We start from the raw sequence: 22963 nt of genomic DNA on the forward strand, positions 1-22963 counted from the left end.
TAACTAAAGACATACTTTGTAAACAATTACAAAGTGGGCTTGATGGACCTGAAATCTCCATCAAATTGATCATAAAATGTGAAGGCCAAAAAGGAAAGCTAAAATACATTTTTGTTTACCGTATGGGTAAAGAGATTAATGCATACAGACAATAAACAAGAACAGCAGTACTCCTTTTATTATTTGTATATGCCAAAGACATTACATTATGCTTACAATGATGATTTACAATGATCTCAAATAGGGTATATATACTTCCCACCGAACCTTCCCAAAGGGGTCCATCGGCTACATGACAATGCTAATCTACCCGTCGGCTACACAATGTTTACCGACAACATCATCCCATCGGCTACACAATCTCTACCGACGACATCATCCCCCCCAAAAGAAAAGTCATCTCCTGGCAACTTCAGAACTAACAAAATAGGAGACCACAATATACAATACAGAAAGAATATATACTAGAGAGGAGGTTGTAATCCTGAAGAATGTTATTGTCGGCGCAATTCATACACTTGATCCGTTCGGATGCACAAATTCTTCTGAATCCGCGTATTAACCTCTACGGCTTCCTTCAGAAGAAGCGCTGTGTCCAAAGCCTGGGCCTTAGCTAATTGCAATTCCTGCTCAGCCGCTTCCTTATCCCGCAAAAGTGTTGCATGCTCAGCCACCCACGCTGCTTGCTGGCTAGCCAAGTCCGCATTTAACTTTTCTCTAGCCTCCCTTTCTACTATCAGAGACCTCCGAGTTGTGACCTTTTCTGCTGCCCTATCCACCTCTGCATGTCTGCAAACATAATAGACTTCTTTGTACAATCCCACTATTTCATGCGCCAGCTTCTCCATCGGAGTGGTGCACGGCCCCAACTTAGGCTCGATGGCCCAATCAGCCAACATCTCAGGTGTCTCAACTGTTGGCCATCCCCTGTCCTCAAAGCACAAATAGAACTGCTTCAGAGAAACCCCCCTGATATAAGCCCGGACTAAATGCAACTCTTTCCGACGAGTCAACGCCTGTAATGCAATGGTGTGTCTTTTCTTCAGTGCAACCCGCATGGCCCTGAGGTAGTCCCTACATCTGTCCACATCTGACCCATAATCCTCCTTCACCACATCGTCCATGGTCCATTCCCCATCACTACTCGTCTCTGCCACTCCTGCGGTAACCATGTCCACATCTGGTGCCGCCTCCTCCTTCCTGGATGCATCCTCAGACCGTGGAACTGCCACCTCCTATGGCTCGGATATAGTGGTTGGTCTTGGGGAGACCACTCCATGCCTCGGGGATTGAATGGACGGATCGACCTCTACAGGAATGAGTCGAAACTGCTGCCACAGAAAATACGCTCGTTCTATCCATCACCTCCATCTTCTCGGGCTGCTCTGTTTATGCTAGCTCGATACTCTCCTCTCGTTGTGCTAGTTGTGCTGACTGTGTTGGCTGCGCCTCCATCAACAAGGAGGACAAAATAGTGACCACAGCATCAGAGCCAATCACATCTAATCGAACATGAGGTTCGGGCTCTCGGGCTAGCGACTCTACCAACTTTGGGGCTTGCTCTATTGACGCAACGGGGTCTGGTGTACAGCACTAGGAAGGCATGCCCTCGGTCGCGGCCATAGGAGAAACAACATCCGCCACAGTCGCCAAGAAAACAACATGTGAAGTGGTTGTCGTTGCAACATCTAACGTCCGTGGGACAACATCTACCACTACCCATGGGACAACATCTGCCACTGTCGGTGGAGTCATAACGACTGGTGCATGACGCTGGCCAAATAGAGGAATGTGTGAAGTGGGAGTGGTCAAGTGCGCCAAAGTTGCCAACTGCGCTGGGGTGAAGAATGTGGACTCGCTAACTGTTGAGTCGCTGCCAACTTTCGCAGAAGTACTCTCTTCCTCAAACTCGGCCCTGCTGCTCTCTGAAGTGTCCTCCCGTCTGCTATCCGTGTCTCCATATGCCTCTAATCCTTGGAATACCTTCTTCTACCGCGCTGTTGTTCCACCCGTGTCCAAATGTCTCCAATAGAATATTGGAGGCTCTCCTAGTGCCAACTTTCCCCTCGGTGGAACCTCAAAATCATCCAATGGTATCTGATTAATGGCTGCCTCCAGAAACAGGCCAATGGCATGGTGCAGCATAAAGAACGTCCGGTATTGAAGTGTCATAAACTCCTCCATCTTGTCAATGAGGACTGTAGCCCAATCATACACTGTGCTATTCATGATGTCATTCATGAATACAATCTGTGGCAAAGCTATATCCGACACCCGACTTGCCCCTGTCAACTTGCTTTTGATGACATCCATGATGCATCTCCAGTGGCCCTTCCGAATAAAATCTCGCGAAGCCCTCTGCATTTGGCACCCTTGACCACTGATTCCATTTCTTCAGGCGTAAGATCGCGGCCTACTAACTTCACCCAATATTCTTTTCGTTCCTGTGACAGCTTGTGGTTCTTGATTTCCACTTTCCACCCTCCTTGGCCAGGGATGCCAAAAACCCTAGCAAAATCCTTAGGTATGAAAGGAACTGTCATGCGATGCTTCTTGTACAAAATTGTATTGGTTCCACTATGCCTATTGTATGATTCTATCATGGTTCGCAAAACCGATTCAAACAATCGAATGGAGAAAACTAGAAGCTGTATGGCCCAATGCACTTGTGCTCCTACCATAATTTGTTTAATTACCTCTATGTTCAGAGTTTCTTGCCACCATTTCCAACATTCGCTGCCATTGAGCCCTTCAAATTGAACCGTACAATGTGAGAGTTCAACCCTTACTTTTTGCTTCTTACTGATGGATGTTAATGGCCCTGCAACTCGGATTCCAGAAGCCAAGACTCTAGCATTCTTTTCCATACTTGTCTTTAGCTAGTTCTTCCACTGCTTTTGTTTCCCTGCGGATTCCATAATAACGGCCTCTTGGCTTACCTTTATAATGTAGGGTTTTTCCTCCTAACGCTTTTGTTTTCCGCAGCAAAGTTCTCTCTGGAACTTCCCGAGAATATCCCTTCCTAAATACTTCTTTTTCTCCCACGGAGATTTAAAACAAGTGAAGCCGTGAACATGCAAAACACCCCCCGCTTTGAAACACAGTCAGCAAATGGTTAGATCAAAGCCGCGGGACTGGAAAAAGATCTGACATGAAACAGGAACTCCAAATCAAACTCTCGCCGAAAACCACAACCAACGATTCACGTAGCTGAATGAGGAACGAAATCGCACGCCAAGGATAATTTATACTAGGTATAAATTGACCCGAGATTAAAAAGCTATCGTGCACAGCCACAAGATTTAGGAACCTTTGCTGCCAAGAGGAAAACGTAAGCCGCTTGAGCGAAAATCAGCATGTAAAGCTTGCCCTCGATCTTTCAGTACAAAGGTCCAACGACAACCTTCCCGGTTCCTTCAACTACATCCACCCCCTCTTCCCGAGGCCCTGAATTTTCTTTCTCATAAACTATAGATGCTACACCACTGGTTCCTTGTTTTCTTAGCCGCTGAAATTTACATCTATGGTGACATAAAATTAACATCCGTGGGATATAATGTCGTCTGAGGGAGGTATAAAGTTTATGTGCGGTTATATAAAAATAACCCACGAGAGGAAACACCTGCGAAATACCATGTCCACAGGAAAGGTGCCCGCAGGACAAGTGTCCGCGGAGCTGCCCGCAGAACAGGTGTTTACGGCCATCCTCCGAGTTTTTTCTTTTCTTTTCTTTTTTTTCAATTTTTTTTTTGGAGTATTATCCAGTACTACAATAATCATTTTTTTTTCTCATGTTACTACAACAAATCTTTATACAACACTTTCTCATTGAATATGAGACCCTTTCTTTTTACAATTTTATGACTTTCACAATCTCAAAGTCTATAACCAAATTCATCAATGTCATATCCAACAAATACACATTTCTTTCACCTAGCTTCCAGCTTGATTCTATTTTCAAAATCTATATGTGCAAATGCTTTACAACTGAAGTATCTGAGAAAAGAATAGCTCACCTTCTTACCAGTTCATGCTTCCTCTGGAATACCACAACCCAAAAGAGTCGAGGGACCTCTATTAATCAAATATACAATAGTATTGACAACCTCTGCCACATATTTAAGGGCAGTCCAGCATGCAACCTTATGCTCCTTGCACACTCCATCATTGTCTTGTTCGTGTGTTCAACCACTCCATTTCCTTGTGGAGTCTTTGGAACAATCTTTTGTCTACGAATACCATTACAATAATCTTCAAATTCAATACTACAATAATCAACACCACTATCAAATCTGAAACATTTTAGCCTTTTACAGTCTCATTTTCAACCAAGCTTTTCCGTTTCTTAAAAGTTACAAATACATCAGATTTATGTCTAAGGAAATAAACCCATACTTTTCTAGTTGCATCATCAATAAATGTAACAAATGATGAGAGCCACTAAGGGAAGATACCTGAGTTGGTCCCCATACATCTGTATGCACAAGCTCTCATTTTTCATTTTTCTTTTCCTTCCCACTCTTCACAAAACTAACTCTCTTTTGTTTTCCATACACACAACTTTCATAGAAATCCATATTGACACATTTTAGACCTGGAAAAAGTTTCTTTGAATGAAGTAATTTCATACCTTTCTCACTCATGTGCCCAAGTGTGTTGTGTCAATGTTGTTTCAAAATCTACAACTATTTGTTCTCCCTGCTCAACTGCAACAATTGTTCCTCAACATTCATTTTTCTCTGAAACAATTAAAGTAGAAGGAATGGTATGACTTATACAAAGATATAAGGTGTCTACTTTCACACCTTTTGCTACTACTAAGAAACCTTTTGAAACCTTCCAATTTTTATCATTAAAAGTAACTGTCCAACCCTCATTACCTAGTTTCCTACTGAAAGTTAATTCTTACTCAGTCTTGGAATATATCTTACCTCTTGTAGTAGCCAATGATTCTCATTCTGCAACTTAATCTTAATTTTCCTCTTTCCAACAATCTGAGAGGGTTTATTATCTCCCAAATAAACAAGCCCAAAATCCCCTTAGACATAATCAAGAAAATAACATCTACAGGGAGTAGCATGAAATAAAGCTCGTGAATCGTCAACATTTTCTAAGAAAAGAAGCAAAGCATCCTCTTCAAATTTATTAGTTACCACATTTGTCTCCTTGTTTCCTTCTTGTTTGTCTCCTTTATTGTTCTTTTGATTCCAACATTCTTTCTTCTTCTTATGCCCTAGTTTCGCATAGTACCACCAATCTCTTGGTCCTCTGGATTGAGACTTCTTTCCCTTTGGTTTTTCTCTTGATTTTCCACGATTTACATAATTGTTTCCTCTTTGATTTGTTCTTCCTCTACTCTGTGTGTTCAAAACATTTCCTGATGTAGATCCACCAAGCTTTTCCTATGAGTTTTGTCGCTCACAATCACACAAATAACATCATCAAATTTTAGGGTATTAGATCCAGCAATAGAATTACTCATAGCCATTACCAAGCCATTCCAGCTTTCAGGCAAAGAACACAAAATCAAGAGAGCCCTAATTTCTTCATCAAAAGTAACATTTACAGAAGATAATTGACTAGTAACCATATTAAACTCATTTAAATGATCGGCAACCAATCCACCCTCTGTCATCTTCATATTAAAAAACGCTTCATGAGAAATACATTGTTTGAAGCGAAGGGCTTTTCATACAACTTTGCTAGGGTTTGCATCAACTCTTCAATCATCTTTGCTTTCATAATATTAAATGCCACCGATTGTGCCAAACATAATCAAATACTTCCAAGTGCCTTTCTATCCGAAATATCCTAGTCCCTATCTGTCATAGTTGTCGATTTCTTGGATTTTCTTTGCAATGGCTGCCATAAATCCTTCTGATAAAGATATCCCTCCATTTGCATTTTCCAAAGCTAAAAGTTATGCCCAGTAAACTTCTCAACCTTTAACTTACCCTCGTCTGTCATTGCTCCCACTCAACCGTGAGACTCCCACTCAACTGTGAGACCTTCCTACAAAGGATAACTAAAACAACCTCGCTCTAGTACCACTTGTTAGGATTAAAGAGACAAAAAGAATAACTACATGCAAATATAACCAGTATCAGAAAATAATAAACCACACAGAAGAGAATGTGAGACACAAAGATTTAACGTGGTTCAACTAAGCCCTAGCTATCTCCACCAACAATGAATCCAATATTCTTATTATCCAGTGATTACAACTTGAAACAATTTTTTATCCCTTACAACTCAATACCGTTGCAAGAAGCAAAAATCTCATCATACCTAATGAAATCCCTAACCTTAAGCCATTTTATACAAGCTTTTTGCCACTTACCAAATTAGGGCTAGAATAAGTCGTCTAATAGAAAAAATAGTTGCACACGTGGGGCTCTGCCCTAAGACCCTGCAAGGGGCACTGTCCCCAAACCCCCATAGTAAAATATGGGTGGAAACTATGCCGAATAAAGTGGGGAAAAATTAACCTGAGTCTGATTAGGCTCCAAATAACAACTTGGGTCAGCGCAGGGCCCACCCTTGGACTTGTGGGTCTGCATAGGTTCATAGTGGTTTGGACTTGGACGGACCCACAAGTCCAAATGCAAACCCTACTTGGACTCACTGCATACCATTTTGAGGACCTGAACTCGGTTTGAGGATCCAAGGTGCGAACCTAGTTACGTAGGTTGAAAAGGCTTACCACACAACACTCCATGCAACCTTGTTCAAACAAAAGTGTTGTAAGGTTTGGTTTACTTAACATGCACTAGACCAAATATCCATTTTGTTGAAAATTATCTTTCAAAATTCATACAAGAACCAAAGATGTGTCATTGAAAAGTAGCAAAGAGAGTTCTAAGGTATATCCAAGGTACATCGAATCATGAATTAAATATAAAAGGAATGATAAATTCTTATAGGAAATCCACATCAAGATTTGTTTTCTTCTTGGGCCTAGTTTCTATTTATTTAGGAAGTAAGAAACAAGCCACTAATGCTTGTTCTTCAATAGAAGTAGAATATCATGCAGAAAGTGCAGTAAATTGTGCAATAGTTTGGCTACATCAAGTGTTAGAAGATTGGAAGCACCTTAAAACTAACCCATAATCCTTTATTGTGAAAATCACAGAGTTCTCAAGCTTGTTTGTAATCTAGTGTTTCATGAATAGACCAAGCAAATTGAAGTTGATTGCAACTTTATACAAGAACATGTTCAAAAAAACAACATTAAACTCCTTTGCTGCTCAACACAGGAATAATGAACAAGCATCTTCAAAAAGCCTCTTGCAAATGTGAAGATTGGTACTTTTCGGAAGCATTACTTACTAGTAGTTAAAAGCTTAGAAGACGATGTGGGATTCCTTACTGCAGAGGCAAAAAAGGGAGTGGATTCAAAAGTAGAGGTGGGTAAAAGCTAGCCGAAAGCCACTCCCAACTAGCCGGAGGCAGGTGGAAGCCATGAAGCCACTCCTAGCTAGTTGGAGGCAGGTGGAAGCCATCCCACCTCCTGTTGGTTGGGAGTGGCTTTCAGCCAACTTTCGCATCCAAGAGCACCTCCAATAGCCCCCGCAAGCCCAGATGACTGAAAAGACTTTCTTTTTTGTATTTGACACTTAAAACACTTATTTAGCACATGAGCAAAAGACTTTTTTAACCTATTTTTTGCTCCTAAACCCTAAAATGGCCCTGGAAATATCATTCTATCAAATGTTTTAATTTTTTATAGTTCTTTCATTTCTTTGCATGTATATATATTGGTAACTGAGCTTAAAAGCAATGATTTAACAAGTGGTAATGTTGGATATTGCATTATTCATCCTTCAATTGTTATGTTTTCTTTTTGTGTTGATTTGTTATTTTTTTGTAGCATATTTAGGATATTATTTGTTATTTTGTTGAACCTATTGTCCACAAGATTCATCATATCTATTGTATAAATATGTGACTCCTAATGCAATGTAAAAACAATCGGAGTCTTATGCTCTATAAGTTGTCTATGCAACAAAAGGTAGGGAAAGCCTTATGGAGCTTCTAGTGAGGCCTTTGGGTATCGTGGAGGAATTGCAGGATGGCTTGAGTTCAAGATGAAAGAAATGCTTCTCCTAGTGTTACAGGCTTAATGCTATGGTGAGTAGACTCAAGCTAGGAAATGAGGTAATGCATGAGAAGATAATGTTATCTCTAAAAGTTGCACCCAGATTGAGTTCTAAAACCCAGTCACTTCGAGAAACATGGAAATACTCCTAGGTCTGTGGGTTACCTAAAATGGGAGTAAATCTCTGAATTCTAGGTTGGTTCCTTATGAGATGCTTTCACCTATTTTCTCTTCAAACATAACTTAGAACTTCGGAGGGAAAGAGATAGAGGGATAACATAATTAAAACTTAAGACTAAGGTGATGCACCGAACTTGAAATGAGATTGATATTCTTAACACAATGAAACCTTCTTGAAACGGTTCAAATATGACACAATTCTAATAACAGATTACTCATTTTGCAAATGGTAAAAAACTAAAGGATTCTCACTTAGGACTCAAGATGAATCACAATAATGACAACAAATCAGTACCTTTCATACAACAAGATGAACCTCGGAAAAGATCTTCAAACAACTCTTCCATTCAAAATTTCAAAGGGTGAGACAATAGAATTCCCATAATTGTTATAAAACAATCTGTATGCAAACGATGAAGGACTCGAGAAGAAATCACAATAATAGCTCTCTTACAAAAAACTGGGAACTCTTACAAATGAGCCTCAAGCTCATACTTATGTTTTTTTCCATCCAACTACATCATTAATGCAAGCAACAACTCCTTGGTCGAATTTAGTTTTCAAGGCCAAATTTGAGCCCCTAAAAAGTCTTCAAAAAGGTGTAAATATGGCCCAAAAGTCATGCCTCCACAATATCAACATAAAGATCCCTCATTAATGCACTCTTATCTCTCAAAATATCCCACAACAAGTCTCTAAAAAGTAATAAGTTTCTGATCTTCAAATCCCATCAATATGACCTTAGACACCTTGAAATAACTCTCCAAAATATCTCTGTTTGACTTGTAGAGATAAAAATAAATATCTTATCTTGTACTTAAAGTAATAATTATTAAATAACTTATAATCCATTTACTTAATAAATATCAATTAAGTAATGAACTATAAAGTATTCAATACGTTTATTTAACAATTATTAAGTAATTTGTAATTTATTGTTTAAACAAAATTAATTACATTAATAATATTTATTTAGTGATAATTAAATTACTTAACAATATTATTGATATAATAATGTTCATTAAAAATAATAAATTACAAATTATTTAATGATTTTTTTAAATGATTGAAAATAAAATCTTTATTTTTATTTTATAAGCCAATTTTCATATTTTTTATATTTTAAATAATATCAAATAAATGATTTATAAAATATCATTCATAAATATTATATAACAAAATTCAATACAAACTTACAGAAAAAAGAAAAAAAATTTGAAGCTTGTTATCGTTTCCAAAAATCTGGAAGCTCTTTGTTGTTTTCTCTTTAGATCTGAGACTTTGGGGTAAAGTTTTATTCAGGAAAAACTCTGCTTCCTTCCTCTTACAGCAGTTGCAGATGTACTTCTGCTGATGGCATTTCAAACTTGTAAATGCTTCCTTTACTTCGCTGCTATTGATGGTAGAGTCTGTAGCTGCTAGTTCATTTTTTTCCTTTTATGACCAAAATGATGTATTGCATACGTATCCTTGTTGCTTTGTAACCCTTCAATTTGCTGCAAATCTGACTCTTGTATTTGGTTCAAACAAAAAATGCACCATTGATTGACATAACTATGACTCTACCTAAAATGAGCCGAGGGGTAAAAATTTAGATAACAGATACAAAACTTAATAATGGACGTGAACAACCTTACAAACTTCTACAAAAACCTAACTGCAGTGATTAAGAACATGGTGGTAGCTCGCCACAATGCTCTGCTATTGATATCTCTCAACAAAGTTCTACTGGATATATCAAGTGGTCACAAATTGCCATGGTTGGGCAATGACAAGTCAGTGCACTCATTTAGATGAGTGAAAATGATAAAAGGGATTATGATGTTTTGGAGGTGGCAGTCGGTGTTTTATTGACTACGATATTGGCATTGAAGGGATCTGGGAGAGAAGTACACAATAAGGCATATGAAAGATACAAAACTGCTCCCAGTGGTTCAGTTATGTCCCAGTGGGATCTTCTTCAGCTTCCCTGAATGGGAGTATGTTTTCCATGTTCTATTTTCTGGCTTCTTTAGAAGGATGATATTTTCATTTTATCTCTTTCTATGGTAGCTTTTATGCTGTTGTTTCTAATAATTTTGTATCCTAGCTGTCTCTGAGTGCCTGCTAAACCCATTTACAGATTGTTTAAGCAGGTCTGTTGCTACTTGTTTTGTAGATGTATTCAGGCTTTTAGCAGAAGATCTGGTGCCTCATAATAGCACACCACAAATATTTATTTGAAACAATAGCCACTGTAAGTCTTGATCGGTTGAATGGATCACAATCTTTAGATCGAGATAATTCCTTCACCAGATAAAATGAGCAGAGTAAATTGCATTAGTAAAACAATTTTAAAATACCTTTGCAATATAATTTGAAGTTTGCAAATGACTCACATTAACTGCAAGCTTTTGCCCACAATGGAGTTTCTAGGTTAAAACATTTGTGCCAATCTTGTTTCTGGTTGATGTTTCTTGTTATTTTCATCCTTGATTCATCCAATTGTAACAATGTTTCATTCCAGCAACAAATGAACACTAATTCCACACACACATGGTCTAATGTTTGTTAATTTGAAAATAATTCAAATAGGATAGCATAGAAGTTAGTAAATTTCTATAAAATCCTGACTCTTAAGGATAGTAAGGATCAAAGTTATACAAGCAAACATTTGGGTGTATATATATTTATCTCTACGCACTACAGGATGATATATACCTGCTCCTTACCAACTGCTTTAGAATCCATTCCCATAATCGGTGGTTCTTGCATACTACTAGACAAACAGTTCTACCAATATGCTCATACCATGACATTATGGATGAGCCAAAAGCTAGGAGAGGCCAGATTGTTTTGGGTGCAACTCTTTTCAGCACAAAATGACATGTTTGCTCCCCAGGTGGTGCTGAATAATATGGCTGTATTCAGAAAATAAGATGAGATTATTATCACAAAAAACCAAAAGAATTAGCGGAGCAATGTCAACATTGTTAGATTCAAGTAGGAGGAGAACATATGGTACTCACTGGAGATAAAAGTGTTATCGACTTCAATGCATATGGGTACTTGGAAGCCAATGCTAGAGCAATGATGCAACCCATTGAATGAGCAACTAAATGGAAGGACTTGACATCGTATGGGTGAAAAACTGACCGTTCTATCATGTCTATATGCTCTTCTACTGTATATAAGCAATTAATTGGCTTAGGACTCTTTCCAAAGCCAAGAAGGTCAACTGAAAAAAGCCTATATTTTGACTTTCCTGCTTCAGAAAATTTGGGGTAAACAGTCTGAGTCCAAAAAGAGGATGAAGAAAGAAACCCATGTATGAATATCACATCCATACCCGAAGCACAATTATGCGAGCCTGCCATTACAAGGAAACAGTAAGGAATAGATAAGGCCACAAAATGTTAAAATGTTAGAGAAATTTATTTAAATTATAAATTTTAATAGACCTTCAACATTGGTATTTTATGTGGAGATGTGAACATAGCAGAGTGCAAATTTTCCCTGATATTACTACATTTTGGTAATAATTTACATAAGAGTTGAAGAATGAAAATGAAATATTCCATTAGATTTCAATGGAAAGATACATTACTGAATCATTTCAATAAAAAGTTCTATATATCCATAATCACTTCTGTAAGAGTTCAAAATGGATGCCTAACTGTCTTTTTGAAGTATAAACAAGATTTATGTATTGTAAAGAGGGAAATACTGGCATAAACGGATTACATATAAAGGATGACTTGAATAAAGTTAAATTACTGTAAGTTATAGGTGGATACTTATGGCATAACCCAAATGATTCCACCTTCCAGTGATCTTAAATCGTAAAGAAAGTTGGCAGAAAACCAGACTTTCAGTGTGACAACTATGAGTCATTTCAGTAAAGATCCAGCTCAGCTCATCTCAAGTACAATCAATCAGTCAGTCATGTAAGAGAACATCAACAGTTCATTATAATAGAAGACAAGTTTCCGTGAAAAGAATTATTTCAATTCAAAGATAGCTAATTCAACAAGGAAATTTTCTAAATTAGTCTCCATAGGGAGGAGAGAAGGAAGAAATTATGTTTGGTAGGAGAAGTATTTTATGCTAGTGGAAATACTGCATATATGAGAATCGAGATTCCTAATTTTCAGGACAGTTATTCTAGCGAATAGCTTCAGGCGGTTTATCATAGTATGTTACTATGTACTTGTCTTTTCATAGTAACAAAACACAAAGCTCTACTATTATGTTCAATTATTTATTGATTACAAATCTAAAATTTGATGCTACACAATAATGGCATAAACGTAACCTTACGGAACAAAAAGAGCATGGATAACAAGAAGTTGTGTTCAAGATGGAGGCCTAATGTATGATTGCATCACAGAGGAAGTGTAGATACTACAAAGGAGATAAGAGAATTAAAAAATTGCCCAACAACATGAGGCCATAGATGAATTAATTGGTGACAAATATATAGAAGGTAAGCCAGTAGAACAAGCTCCCAAAAAATGGCCAAATTTGATATCGTAAAAAATAGTAAACCTTCTAAAGCTAGAGTTGACTACATATTTTGGTAGTTTGAAGCCAGAAGCACTAGTGGATTGAATAATAGTTTACAAACCTAGTGAATACCCATAATTTAATTTGGGAGATTCTTAAGGATTTACTCGCCAAGCCAAGGGGGACACATTTACAATAAATACTCAACCAGTTTTTGGCAAGTACCTGCCAAAAATCAGTGAGTCTACGTTAAAAACTCGTGTACAGCCTCCACAACTGTGAAACATAAGTTTGATGCAATTGGAACACAAAAAACATGGTAAAAGCATGATTTTGATACATTCATAAGATATCCCAATTTTCTCAAGAATTTGTGCTAGCTGTTGTGTGTTGAGGAGCAAATTAGGGGTTTTTGCAACTATATTATTAGACCTAATTTATATTTACTATTTAGCTTGAGGGAAAATAGTTGATGCAACTTAGCCAATGAGCCAACCCACTCTTGAGGACGCAATCCTTAGAGCCACTCGACTCAACGTTTCCAAAACAAAGGGTAGAGATCACTCTTGTGTGGAGGGTTCAACACAAGAGACCATTTCTACCTAATAATAATAAAGAGAAGCTAAGGAGGAAGAGCTTATGCTTTCATTATGAAACAAGATGGGAACAAGGGCACAAGGGTGGCGAAGAAGAAAAATCATGCCCTTGGTGCAAAGATATATGGAGGCCATGACACATATGCAAGCAAAAGGACAAGAGGAAAAATGGAGTATGCTTCAAATGTAGGAAAGAATGAGAGCTAGGGCATGTGTGTAAGGAAAAAGTTCAAGACAACAAAATTGAAGCATCAAGGTTGTGTTAATGCAAAATAAACACCCTATAGTGCCTTCCATGTTTGCATTTTGTACCTTGGCTTATTTTGATTTGAGAGATACTTTGATGTGTTCTCATGTATTGCATTTGAGATGCTTCAATGACTTTATGGTTATTTTGGTTGCAGTATCATAGCTGATAAATGTTAGATGCTATACCATTTAATTTGATCATATCTGCATGATGATGCTAGTGATGTGACATGATGCCTTATGATGATATTAGATTATTTTGTATTTGGACGTGCTTTTTTGTTTATGATCATAAGATAGATATTGCTGGACTCATTGTTGATGTGAATGTGCTACATATATTTATCTTGCTCTTATAGTGAACTTCTACAATGATTTTAATGGATTATTTAAATGAATTTAATTAAATGCTTTATTACATGATTTTGTGCACTTATTTCTTTGGCACACACACACACACATGTATGTATGTATAGTGCATCTACTCTTGATGTTGTTTGTTTATTGTACAAGATTTATATCCCTGGCAGTGGCACATGGAGTTAGTGATTTGGTCATTCATACTAAGTCAATGTTGTCCCTGTATGGGCAATGTAACTGCCTTAATAGGTTAATTAATCCTCCACTAATTGGTAAATCTGGATTCATAATGCATTTGGTGTTTGGACCCGTGAACATATTTGTGCATTTAGGACTCTGGAGTGGTCGTAGAAGATATTACTTTAATGCAATTTAATAGTTTAATGGAAACTTTATGTTGATCTAAAGGTATTAATATATACCGGCTAGTTTTCCATAGTTGAATTACAAGCAATTGGAATTGCCTGATATAATTAGGAAAAGGGGCCAATTGATTATTAAGTTATTTTAATAACCTAATTATTATGTCACTTTAAAAAGTGCTTATATTGGCAAAAGGAACTCTTTTATTTCACTTTGCACTTTGCCACATTGTGTTTTGAGAGCGAAATTACTCAAACCCTTTTGTGGCAAATCTTTCTTTTGTTCATTGGGTGAGATTGGCTTGGCAGATTGTCACGAGGTTGGTCTCGTCTCGTAGCAAGAAAATCTTGTGTTGTTGAGCATTTCCCCCCTTTCAGCAGATCTATTGTTATTTATTTGTTGCATTTCCCATTTTAGACCTTTTGGCTGTGAGGTAGAGTCTTCTCATTTTAATGTTTCGCTTCGTTTTACCTTCTGTTTCTTGTTGCTAAATGTTTGGAGGATGAGAACTAGTGTTCCCCTCTGTTTCCATGCTTCAATTCAACCCGGTTGGATGGGTACAAAATATGTGTGTGATTTGTGATTTAATTTGTAAGTTTTAGCGAAGTTATGCTGCTAAAATTTACATGTGAGCTTGTAGCTCAAGTTTGATTTGAGATTTGGGTGTTTGACCTCATTTGGGAAGTGGGTTTTTTGATTTCGTCAGTTTTTGACAACATTGATTTTTTGAGCAATATTTTGGTTGCTAAATGTACTAGAAACAATAGCAGCGGCAATTGGTTGGATAATCAAAGCAGAGGATGTGGAAGCAATAGCAGAGCAATGCTTGTTGAAGGATGTTATACTACTGGACTTGTGAATTTCGATAGTTGGAATAGCCATTTGCAGAGAATGTACCTTACTAATGAGGAGGACATGTGGATTAAGAATGAGCATGGGATTTATGTCTTGAATCCTGTCAGGTGTTCATAAGTTCCCCTTAGGGAAGATCTTCTATTCACCTGAGGTGTCTGATGCAAAAGCATTCAGGGGTAGTTGGGAATCTTACATCACCCAAAAGCATTTCTTTACAATTTGTTTCTTTTTTGTTCCAACTGGACAATTTCTTGTGTTTTGGGTATCAATCGGTCCAATTGCTTCATTATCTTTTGCAATCCTTATGATATGATCTAGGCATCCTGGAGATCCTATGTCTAGCTTCACATCTTGATCCGATGTTCTCTAGATGAAGTTATCTTAAGATTGATTCAGTCCTATATTTGGTTCTTGTTCTAACAATCGGGTTGGCAAGATTCGGTTTGCGAAGGAGATTCATGTCACACGAATCCTAATGGTGCATTGTTCTATGTTGTTATAAATGTGATAGGCCTCCTTGTGTGTGTGTGCACAACATGGTGTATCTAATTGGGGGTGTTCTTATACATTTGGGCCCTAACCTATATTGTTTGTAATAAGTTTCTTTCTATTGGAGATTGTTAATCAGATAAATCGACTTGTGGTTCGCTATCTTGTATATAAGTAGGGTAGCAATTCTTATTTGGGAGGGGGGATAGTAGCTTGGTGGTAGTAAGGATAGTCAAGAAATTTGATAGTGAAGATTGGATAAGGCTTATGTCCTTAGTAATGAGGCATGTCTATTAAATAATTTGTAATCTATGCTTGGAGGTCAACTTGATGATAGTTGAAGATCATACTTCCTTATTTGCTAGAGTTGCTCATTGTTTGCTTTGTCATTTCCATTGTGGTGTTTTTAGCTACAAGTTTGGACATCTCCCTTGGGGACTTCTCCCTTCCCTGCATCAGATGGGGAAATCAGAATTATATATCAATATGTTGTATTTTACATATATATACACACATATATACATATATATACATACACATATATTTACATGTATACACATATATACATACATACATGTATATAGATATATTCGTAATACATGAGATATTAGTATATACATAGCTTAATCCTTAATTACTTGCTATTGCCCCTTTAAGGGATAGGTTGATTTTGTTAGAAAGAGGACTAAATCTTCACGAGGTAGGTGAATCCCAGAGTTGAATGTAGATGGGGTCCTAAAGCCTTGAGGGAGCCTACCTATAGATTGGTTTCCAAGCGCCCTATGTGATGCAGAAGCATCTTGGGTTTCCTTGCAATCCTACTCATTTTCATTCATTCTACCAATTACTGCCGAGTTTATAGTGTTGACCGAGTTGCAGTGCCAAGCTTTGCCGAGTTCCTAGCATGTGTCGAGTTCTTGTTGGTGTCGAGTTCCTGTATGTGCCAACCATTTCCAAGTGCCAGTATTTGTCTTGGTCCTTCTTTGACTGAGTTGTCTGCATCTAGTTACAGTTTGGGCCGACCTTGCATATATCTAATTTTGGTATTTGTATTTAATAAGTGTCGTTAGCTGACTTGTGGTTGTGTATGCATTTAATGTAGGATTTAATTTCTATGATAGGCAGACCTATGGCTACACAAGTATTTAAGAAGGTGTAGGATCGAGTTTTAGTGAGTCAGTAGAAGTTAAGGGACCTAGAAGGTTCGAAGCATATGTGTCTAAAAATGCAAATTTGAAGCTAGATCATGGATCTTGTAATGTATTTTGTATCTAGTCGTAACCCAGAAGACCTTACAGCTGAGCATGTATGCTAATAATTTGATGAATCAATAGAAGTGTTTGTTCTCTCTCTCCTTGGTGTTGTTCTCTTTGTTGTTTGCTTTTGTTGTGTTTACTTTGCAAGGTGGTTTAGATAGTTGGGTGTGCCTTTGGCCCTAGTCATTTGTTTTCTCCTTGCACCATGATGACAAGAAAATCTCCATCCTCCTTAGGGTCTATGATTATGAGAGAAGTAAGGAATTGGAGCTTTAGTATGTTAACTATCAAATGCATTTTAATTTAATCTATTCTAAATTCATAATGACGTACATTATCATTAGGAATTTACAACTTCCTAGAAGGGAACATTACAGAGACTAAGTAAATTTCCAATTCCAAGCATAATCAAAAACCCAATCGAGAATTTCAGGTAAATCAAGTAAAGTCCTAGTTGGGGACATTATAAGGTAGCAAAGATACGCCCTTTGTAGGACATGAAAGTGGTTGTGAATGAAGCGTAATAGAATGCACATGATGAGAACCTTGAGGAGGTTGAAAATGAAAAAGAAAGCAGTGTGGTAGTGGAAGCACACTTAAGGAAAGAAGAAGATGATGACAAGGTAAGAAAGCATGCACAGATGTTCTTCTAGGAAAGTTTGAGTCAATCTACAATCCAGCATTGTTAGCACCAATGAAGGTGGACAAAAAAAAGAACAAGAATGTGCAAATGTATCGAAGAAAGCTGGAAATTAATCAAGGTAGTCAGCTCAAGGTCCAAGAGGAGAATGAAGAAGATAAGTTGCCCTAGAAAAGATAGCAAAGAATGAGAAAGACAAAAACCAGTTAGAGGTCAATGATTAAATGTGGACAAAAACCCACACAACAACGACCTATAATCTAGTGAGTGGCTGGAAAAAGAACCAGCGAGACAAGCTCTAACGATATCAAACATGGTGGAAGAGTACATATGTTATGGTAAATTGATATTGTAATAAATGGAGGAGATGAAAGCTCCTTGTATAGATTTACGAAGGCAATGTTTTTGAAAGTAAAAATTGTGAATACCCTCCCTTAATGGCTATCATCCAACTACCCTGCAAAAGACTCTACATGTCTTGAGGTTATAAATTCTTCAAAACATTCTACTATTGTTAAGACTCTCCCTCCATCTACAGAATGTCAATGACGAAGAGTAGCTGAAATCCATCTAAAAATACAAAAGGCTGCCCGCTTCTTCAAAATGCTCTGCAACAAGAGACAAAAGCCTGCCACTGAAATGAGTCTGTCACTAACGCTCCCATAATCTGCAAAGCTTTTGACCAGAAACCGTTACTAAACATCCAACTTGATGTTGGATTACAAAGTTGTCCCTCCATGTAGCCAAAGACACGCTAAGAATAGCTGCCACGATTTTGAGTAAAAATCTAGAAACCCTCCAAATTTTTAAAGAAGAGCACGACGCCCAAAATAAACTACAAAAAAATGCCATTTTTGAGGAAAATTTGTCAAACCCAAGATGACAAATAATTGTTTTTACAACGGAATCACACACAACTTTGTAAATTATAGAATTTATGAATGATTTTTTAGAACAAAACCGAAAAACTAAATAAATAGTTGGCACAAAATCCGAGAAATGGATCAGCATAAACATCATTTTTAAAGAAAAATGGTAAAACCTTTCTAGAAACCAAAGAGCCCTCCCTGACAAGAGCAAATGCTAAATTTTTTAGAGAAAAATTATAAACCCAAAATCAATCAAAATTCAAAGGACAAAATTATTAAAACCCACCTAAAAAATCATGGAAACCCATCAAAAAAAAATTAAGGGAAAAAATTATGAAAACCCGTTCCAATATTTTTAAGGGAAAAATTTATGAAAACCCATTGGAGAAACCTTCATGCAGCAAAACACAGAACTTTGTGTGATAAACAGCATATGCAAGCAACATGCAACTCACAAAAAGCACATGCAAGTATATGCAACCCTCAAAAATCAAAGACTTTTTCTCAAACCAGGAAATCGTGCAATCAAAACCATCGATCAAGCTCACAATTTTTAGCAAACTCTTCCAAGAAAAATCATAAAATACCTCTAATGATTTTTTATTTTAAAAGTTTGAAAAATAATTAGAAAAATAATATAGATCAAAAGAGGCTCGAGGTTTTTTTTTTTAAATCACCAAATTTTATGATATTCCATCGACCCTCTTTTATACCATGTTATGTAAATTGATATTGAATGAGACAGAAGAAATAAAATCCTTATAGAGATTTACATAAGACGATATTTTTGAAAGAAACAATCATGAAATAAAGACAGATATAGAAACTACCTATTAAAACTAAAGACTAAGGTGACTATCAAAGAAGAATTACAATATTCCAATAACATTATGACCTACTCAAGAGATCAAAATAATTCTTCTACAATTTAACCCTAATTTGTGAGTATCATACTCCCAAACTCTTACCTGGTGTGTTTGATCATGATGTAGAAACAACTTAAAAATCGGGCAATTAGCATCAACCAAAGAAAGCATCTTTTATGATGTCTTTTTTTGGATCCAATGTTGGAGTTTGACTCAACAAGCTACCCTTAATCCTGATAGCAATACCACAATTTCTTAAAATAAATAATACCACAATTTCTTAATAATAAAAAGTACCACAATTTTCATAGTTTCAATAATTTCTAACTTGGAAGAGAGTGTCCAAGACTTGGTTATGTATCAATTGGATTTGAGGGTCCCAAATGTGAAAGGTATCTGACCTAAGCATATTTTTGGTCCAAAATCACAAATCTTCAAGTATAGACAGTTTTTCAAAACAATTGACATCCCTATGACATGGCTGCGCAATTCAAAAGAAACATCCCACATCTGAAGACATGTGGATGATGGATTGTTCAACAAGATGGTAACCACGTCCATGAATTTGGATAACCAAAAACATATTTGTGTTAATCTGTCCTTACTAGGCTGCAATAACTCCATGAGAACGTGGTTGTTGGAGAATTTGGATGCTTCAGAACCAAAATGACAAAAAAATTGCTGATATTGCAGCAGATTGAGTGGAAGACCCTAATGTGTTTGTTGTGAAAAATCCATTCGCTGCAATTTGTGCTGTTCAGCATAGATGGCTTCAGAGGCATTTATTGAAGGTGTGAGCTCATTGGAGTGATTGGAATGCCTTTAATCAAACCAAACGTAGATTCATAATGGGTTTTCCATCTAGAACGTGAATCAATAGAATTTACCCATCAAATTTGAAGTTTTTCCAGGCCAGTTGTTTTTTTAACCTTTTCTGGGCATTTTTATGGCATCACAGCTGCACATAAACCAAGTGGAGTTTGGGAATATCAATTGTAAGTTTGAACTGGGGATTTTAGTTGACAAAAATCATTCTTCAAAGATTTTCCATCAAAGGTAAATTTGAAGGTTTTGTGGCTCTGAAAATTAGGCCAAATATTTGACAAAATATACAGTTATTAAAAAGCTGTGATTTGCTGATTTTGAATGTTCTGAAATGAAATTGGATAAGTCGAGTCCTCTTGTGCCTCTAACCACTCATAAAAATGTAATTTGAGTAGCAGCATGCCCTATCTTCATGCTTCATTAGTTAAAGTGTTAATCTTCCATTTAAATGTGTCTCTAAGACATGGAAAATGCATTTTTGGTCTGAATCAATTTTGAAGGTTTTCAGTGATTTGATTTGGCCTAGGGTGGTCAGTGAAACTCAGACGCAGTCTATCCTGATCGTAAATGAGTTTAGTATTGTTTTAGGGTGCGTTCATGTTTTGGTTCCAAGATGGGGTGGTATGATAAAAACCCCTACATTGACTACATCATAGTTCAACTCTAAAGCTAAGAATAGTTGCCAAGGAGAGAGGATGGAATAAATAGTTTTGTTTATTTTATTCTGATGTTACATGGATCTTAGCTTTCTCTAATCTTGTATTGCCCTTTCCGAGTTAATATTTCATTAGCCTGCAAGGGCAAGAAAATAGATAACGTTTGGAGGAGACTTTCACTTAGCAATCAATGTCCAAATAATATAAGTACACAGTAACTACGTAATTGAAAAATGTCATTCATTCTGCAACAATTGTTCTGTGTTCTTTTCACTTTTCATTCAAATTTCCTTATACTTTTTCTTGAACAATTTTTCTTCTGTTGTCTGCCAGTTCCACATTTAAACCATAAAAAAAGCAGATGGGAGATTAGGGCTATTTTCCAATAGATAGATTGCTACATATAATTGTGATATTGCTATCAGGATTTAACTGTGTGATTTTGAGTCAAACTCATTGACCCATGTTTCATGAGTTGTGATTCAGCATGAATCCATCTCTCAAGAGAATAAATGGAACACTTAGCACTCATTAGATCTAAGTGATGCTCATAGGGGTGAAGCACCGGGACTTCCCGGGAGGTCACCCATCCCAGTACTACTCCAGCCTGAGTGCGCTTAACGACGGAGTTTCCTTTCAGGTAATAATACAATATTATTTTATTTGCTCCTGCTACAAGTTTGGACTACATGTGTACTACTAGTGACAAGAGCCCTCAGGTTTGGCATGCATTCTTGACAGCAAAAATTGCATGTTATTAGTGCTACATTGGGCCTAGAGAATGTTTAAGTGCAGCTTCTACTATACTTCTGTTACTACTGATAATTTCATTAAATTATAACATCAACGACAACAAATAGCATTAATGGCCCACAAACATTATTTCTAAGGAAAAGAAATACTAGTTTCAGCATACCTTGCCCCGCAACTTCAACATAAAGTTTCCGTGTATCTGATGAGAGACATCTGTGGCAAGCACAATCAGACCACCTACCCCCCAAATGTTTGGATTTCCAATTAGTTCTCTCGGTAACGTAATCCACTCCAGTTCTACCGTGTTTCTTCATGAAACAAACTACAGCCACTACCAGTTCCCTCACAAAGTTCTTCCTCGAATACAAAGTTTCTGACAAACCTTCTACTGAATTATTGCCATCGAAACAGTAGCATGGTCTCCGCTCTTTCTCCACCAGAAAATCAACCACCCCGTACACCATGCATAGAATAAAATCGAACAAGTCCAGAAAGGCAAAGACAATTATATTTAATATTCCAATGAAAGCATCTGCTAGAGACTTAAAAATGCTTCTCCGAGGAACTAAGTTGCCCACATTGGCTAATTGTTGGTCTGATTCACAGCTTTCGTTAATGGCCTTATCCTTACACAGACTTTGTTGACACATATTCCCTGTATATAACACGAAACTGTACATACGTGATATTTAAAGCTCCTTCATGTCATTTTGTTTTGTGAATGAGTGCGAGCCAGATTTCCAATTTTAAGGTTAGAACTTTATGACACCGCATCCAGTAGCCTAGAAGATCAAAGAATTTCCCTATTCTCGGTCTATTAGATGCCCACATACGTCACTCTAGCGATCCATTGAGAAGGCGCCATGTGTCATGGTAGAGTTCTGCTGGACAAATTTTTAACATATTTTCTGCACTTTGTGTCATCTCTATTCTATAATTTTATTACTTAAAGCTTTATAATGACGTTTTTTAGTTTAGAAATCAATTGTAATGATAGAAGTTGAACATTATAGTAATTAATTTATATAGTAAATGAAACATAGATGTATCCTTTATTAGATGCTACTTTGTGTCTTTATTATTAGTCTTGTACTAGAGACAATTAGTTTATTCTTTGGTAAGCGTGCAAACAATTTTTATCCTATGATCTTATATAATTTTTTTATTAAAATAAATTGTGATTTTTTATTTCTATTTTTCTATCGGTCCTTCTTAGTTTTGCTCTAGTCTTTTTATTTTCTCTGCAGAAAAATAACAGTAAATGAAAACAAACCATATGTAACTTTGCATGCTTGTTTAGTTGTCTTACCACGTGTTATTTTGCATGTTTATTGGCCTACATTTTACATTTGTTTATAGTAATTTGATAGATTATTTTTTATTTTCCAAAGAAATCTTTGGCATTAGCTAGGTTAATGTAACA

The 22963-nt window shown here is 36.8% G+C and overlaps 1 protein-coding gene across 2 annotated transcripts in view; it reads right to left on the minus strand.

The window, feature by feature from the left end:
- The window catches only part of LOC149535768 (putative lysophospholipase BODYGUARD 1), an 86456-nt gene extending 64130 nt beyond the window's left edge, over positions 1-22326 (minus strand). Inside the window, exons 1-3 of one of the 2 annotated variants that reach the window (XM_089807579.1) lie at positions 21704-22326; positions 11287-11627; positions 10990-11178 (exon numbers count right to left, since the gene is read on the minus strand). In XM_089807579.1, the coding sequence (XP_089663705.1) occupies positions 10990-11178; positions 11287-11627; positions 21704-22220 (1047 nt within the window). In that variant the 5' untranslated portion in view covers positions 22221-22326. Of the gene's footprint in view, positions 1-10978; positions 11179-11286; positions 11628-21703 lie in introns of both variants that reach the window. The other variant, XM_089807578.1, reaches the window with a different exon arrangement.
- Positions 22327-22963: the final 637 nt, after the last annotated feature.

Source organism: Cupressus sempervirens, chromosome 10 (assembly GCF_028749045.1).
Source record: "Cupressus sempervirens isolate cs-2001-9-10 chromosome 10, ASM2874904v1, whole genome shotgun sequence".
NCBI lineage: Eukaryota > Viridiplantae > Streptophyta > Pinopsida > Cupressales > Cupressaceae > Cupressus > Cupressus sempervirens.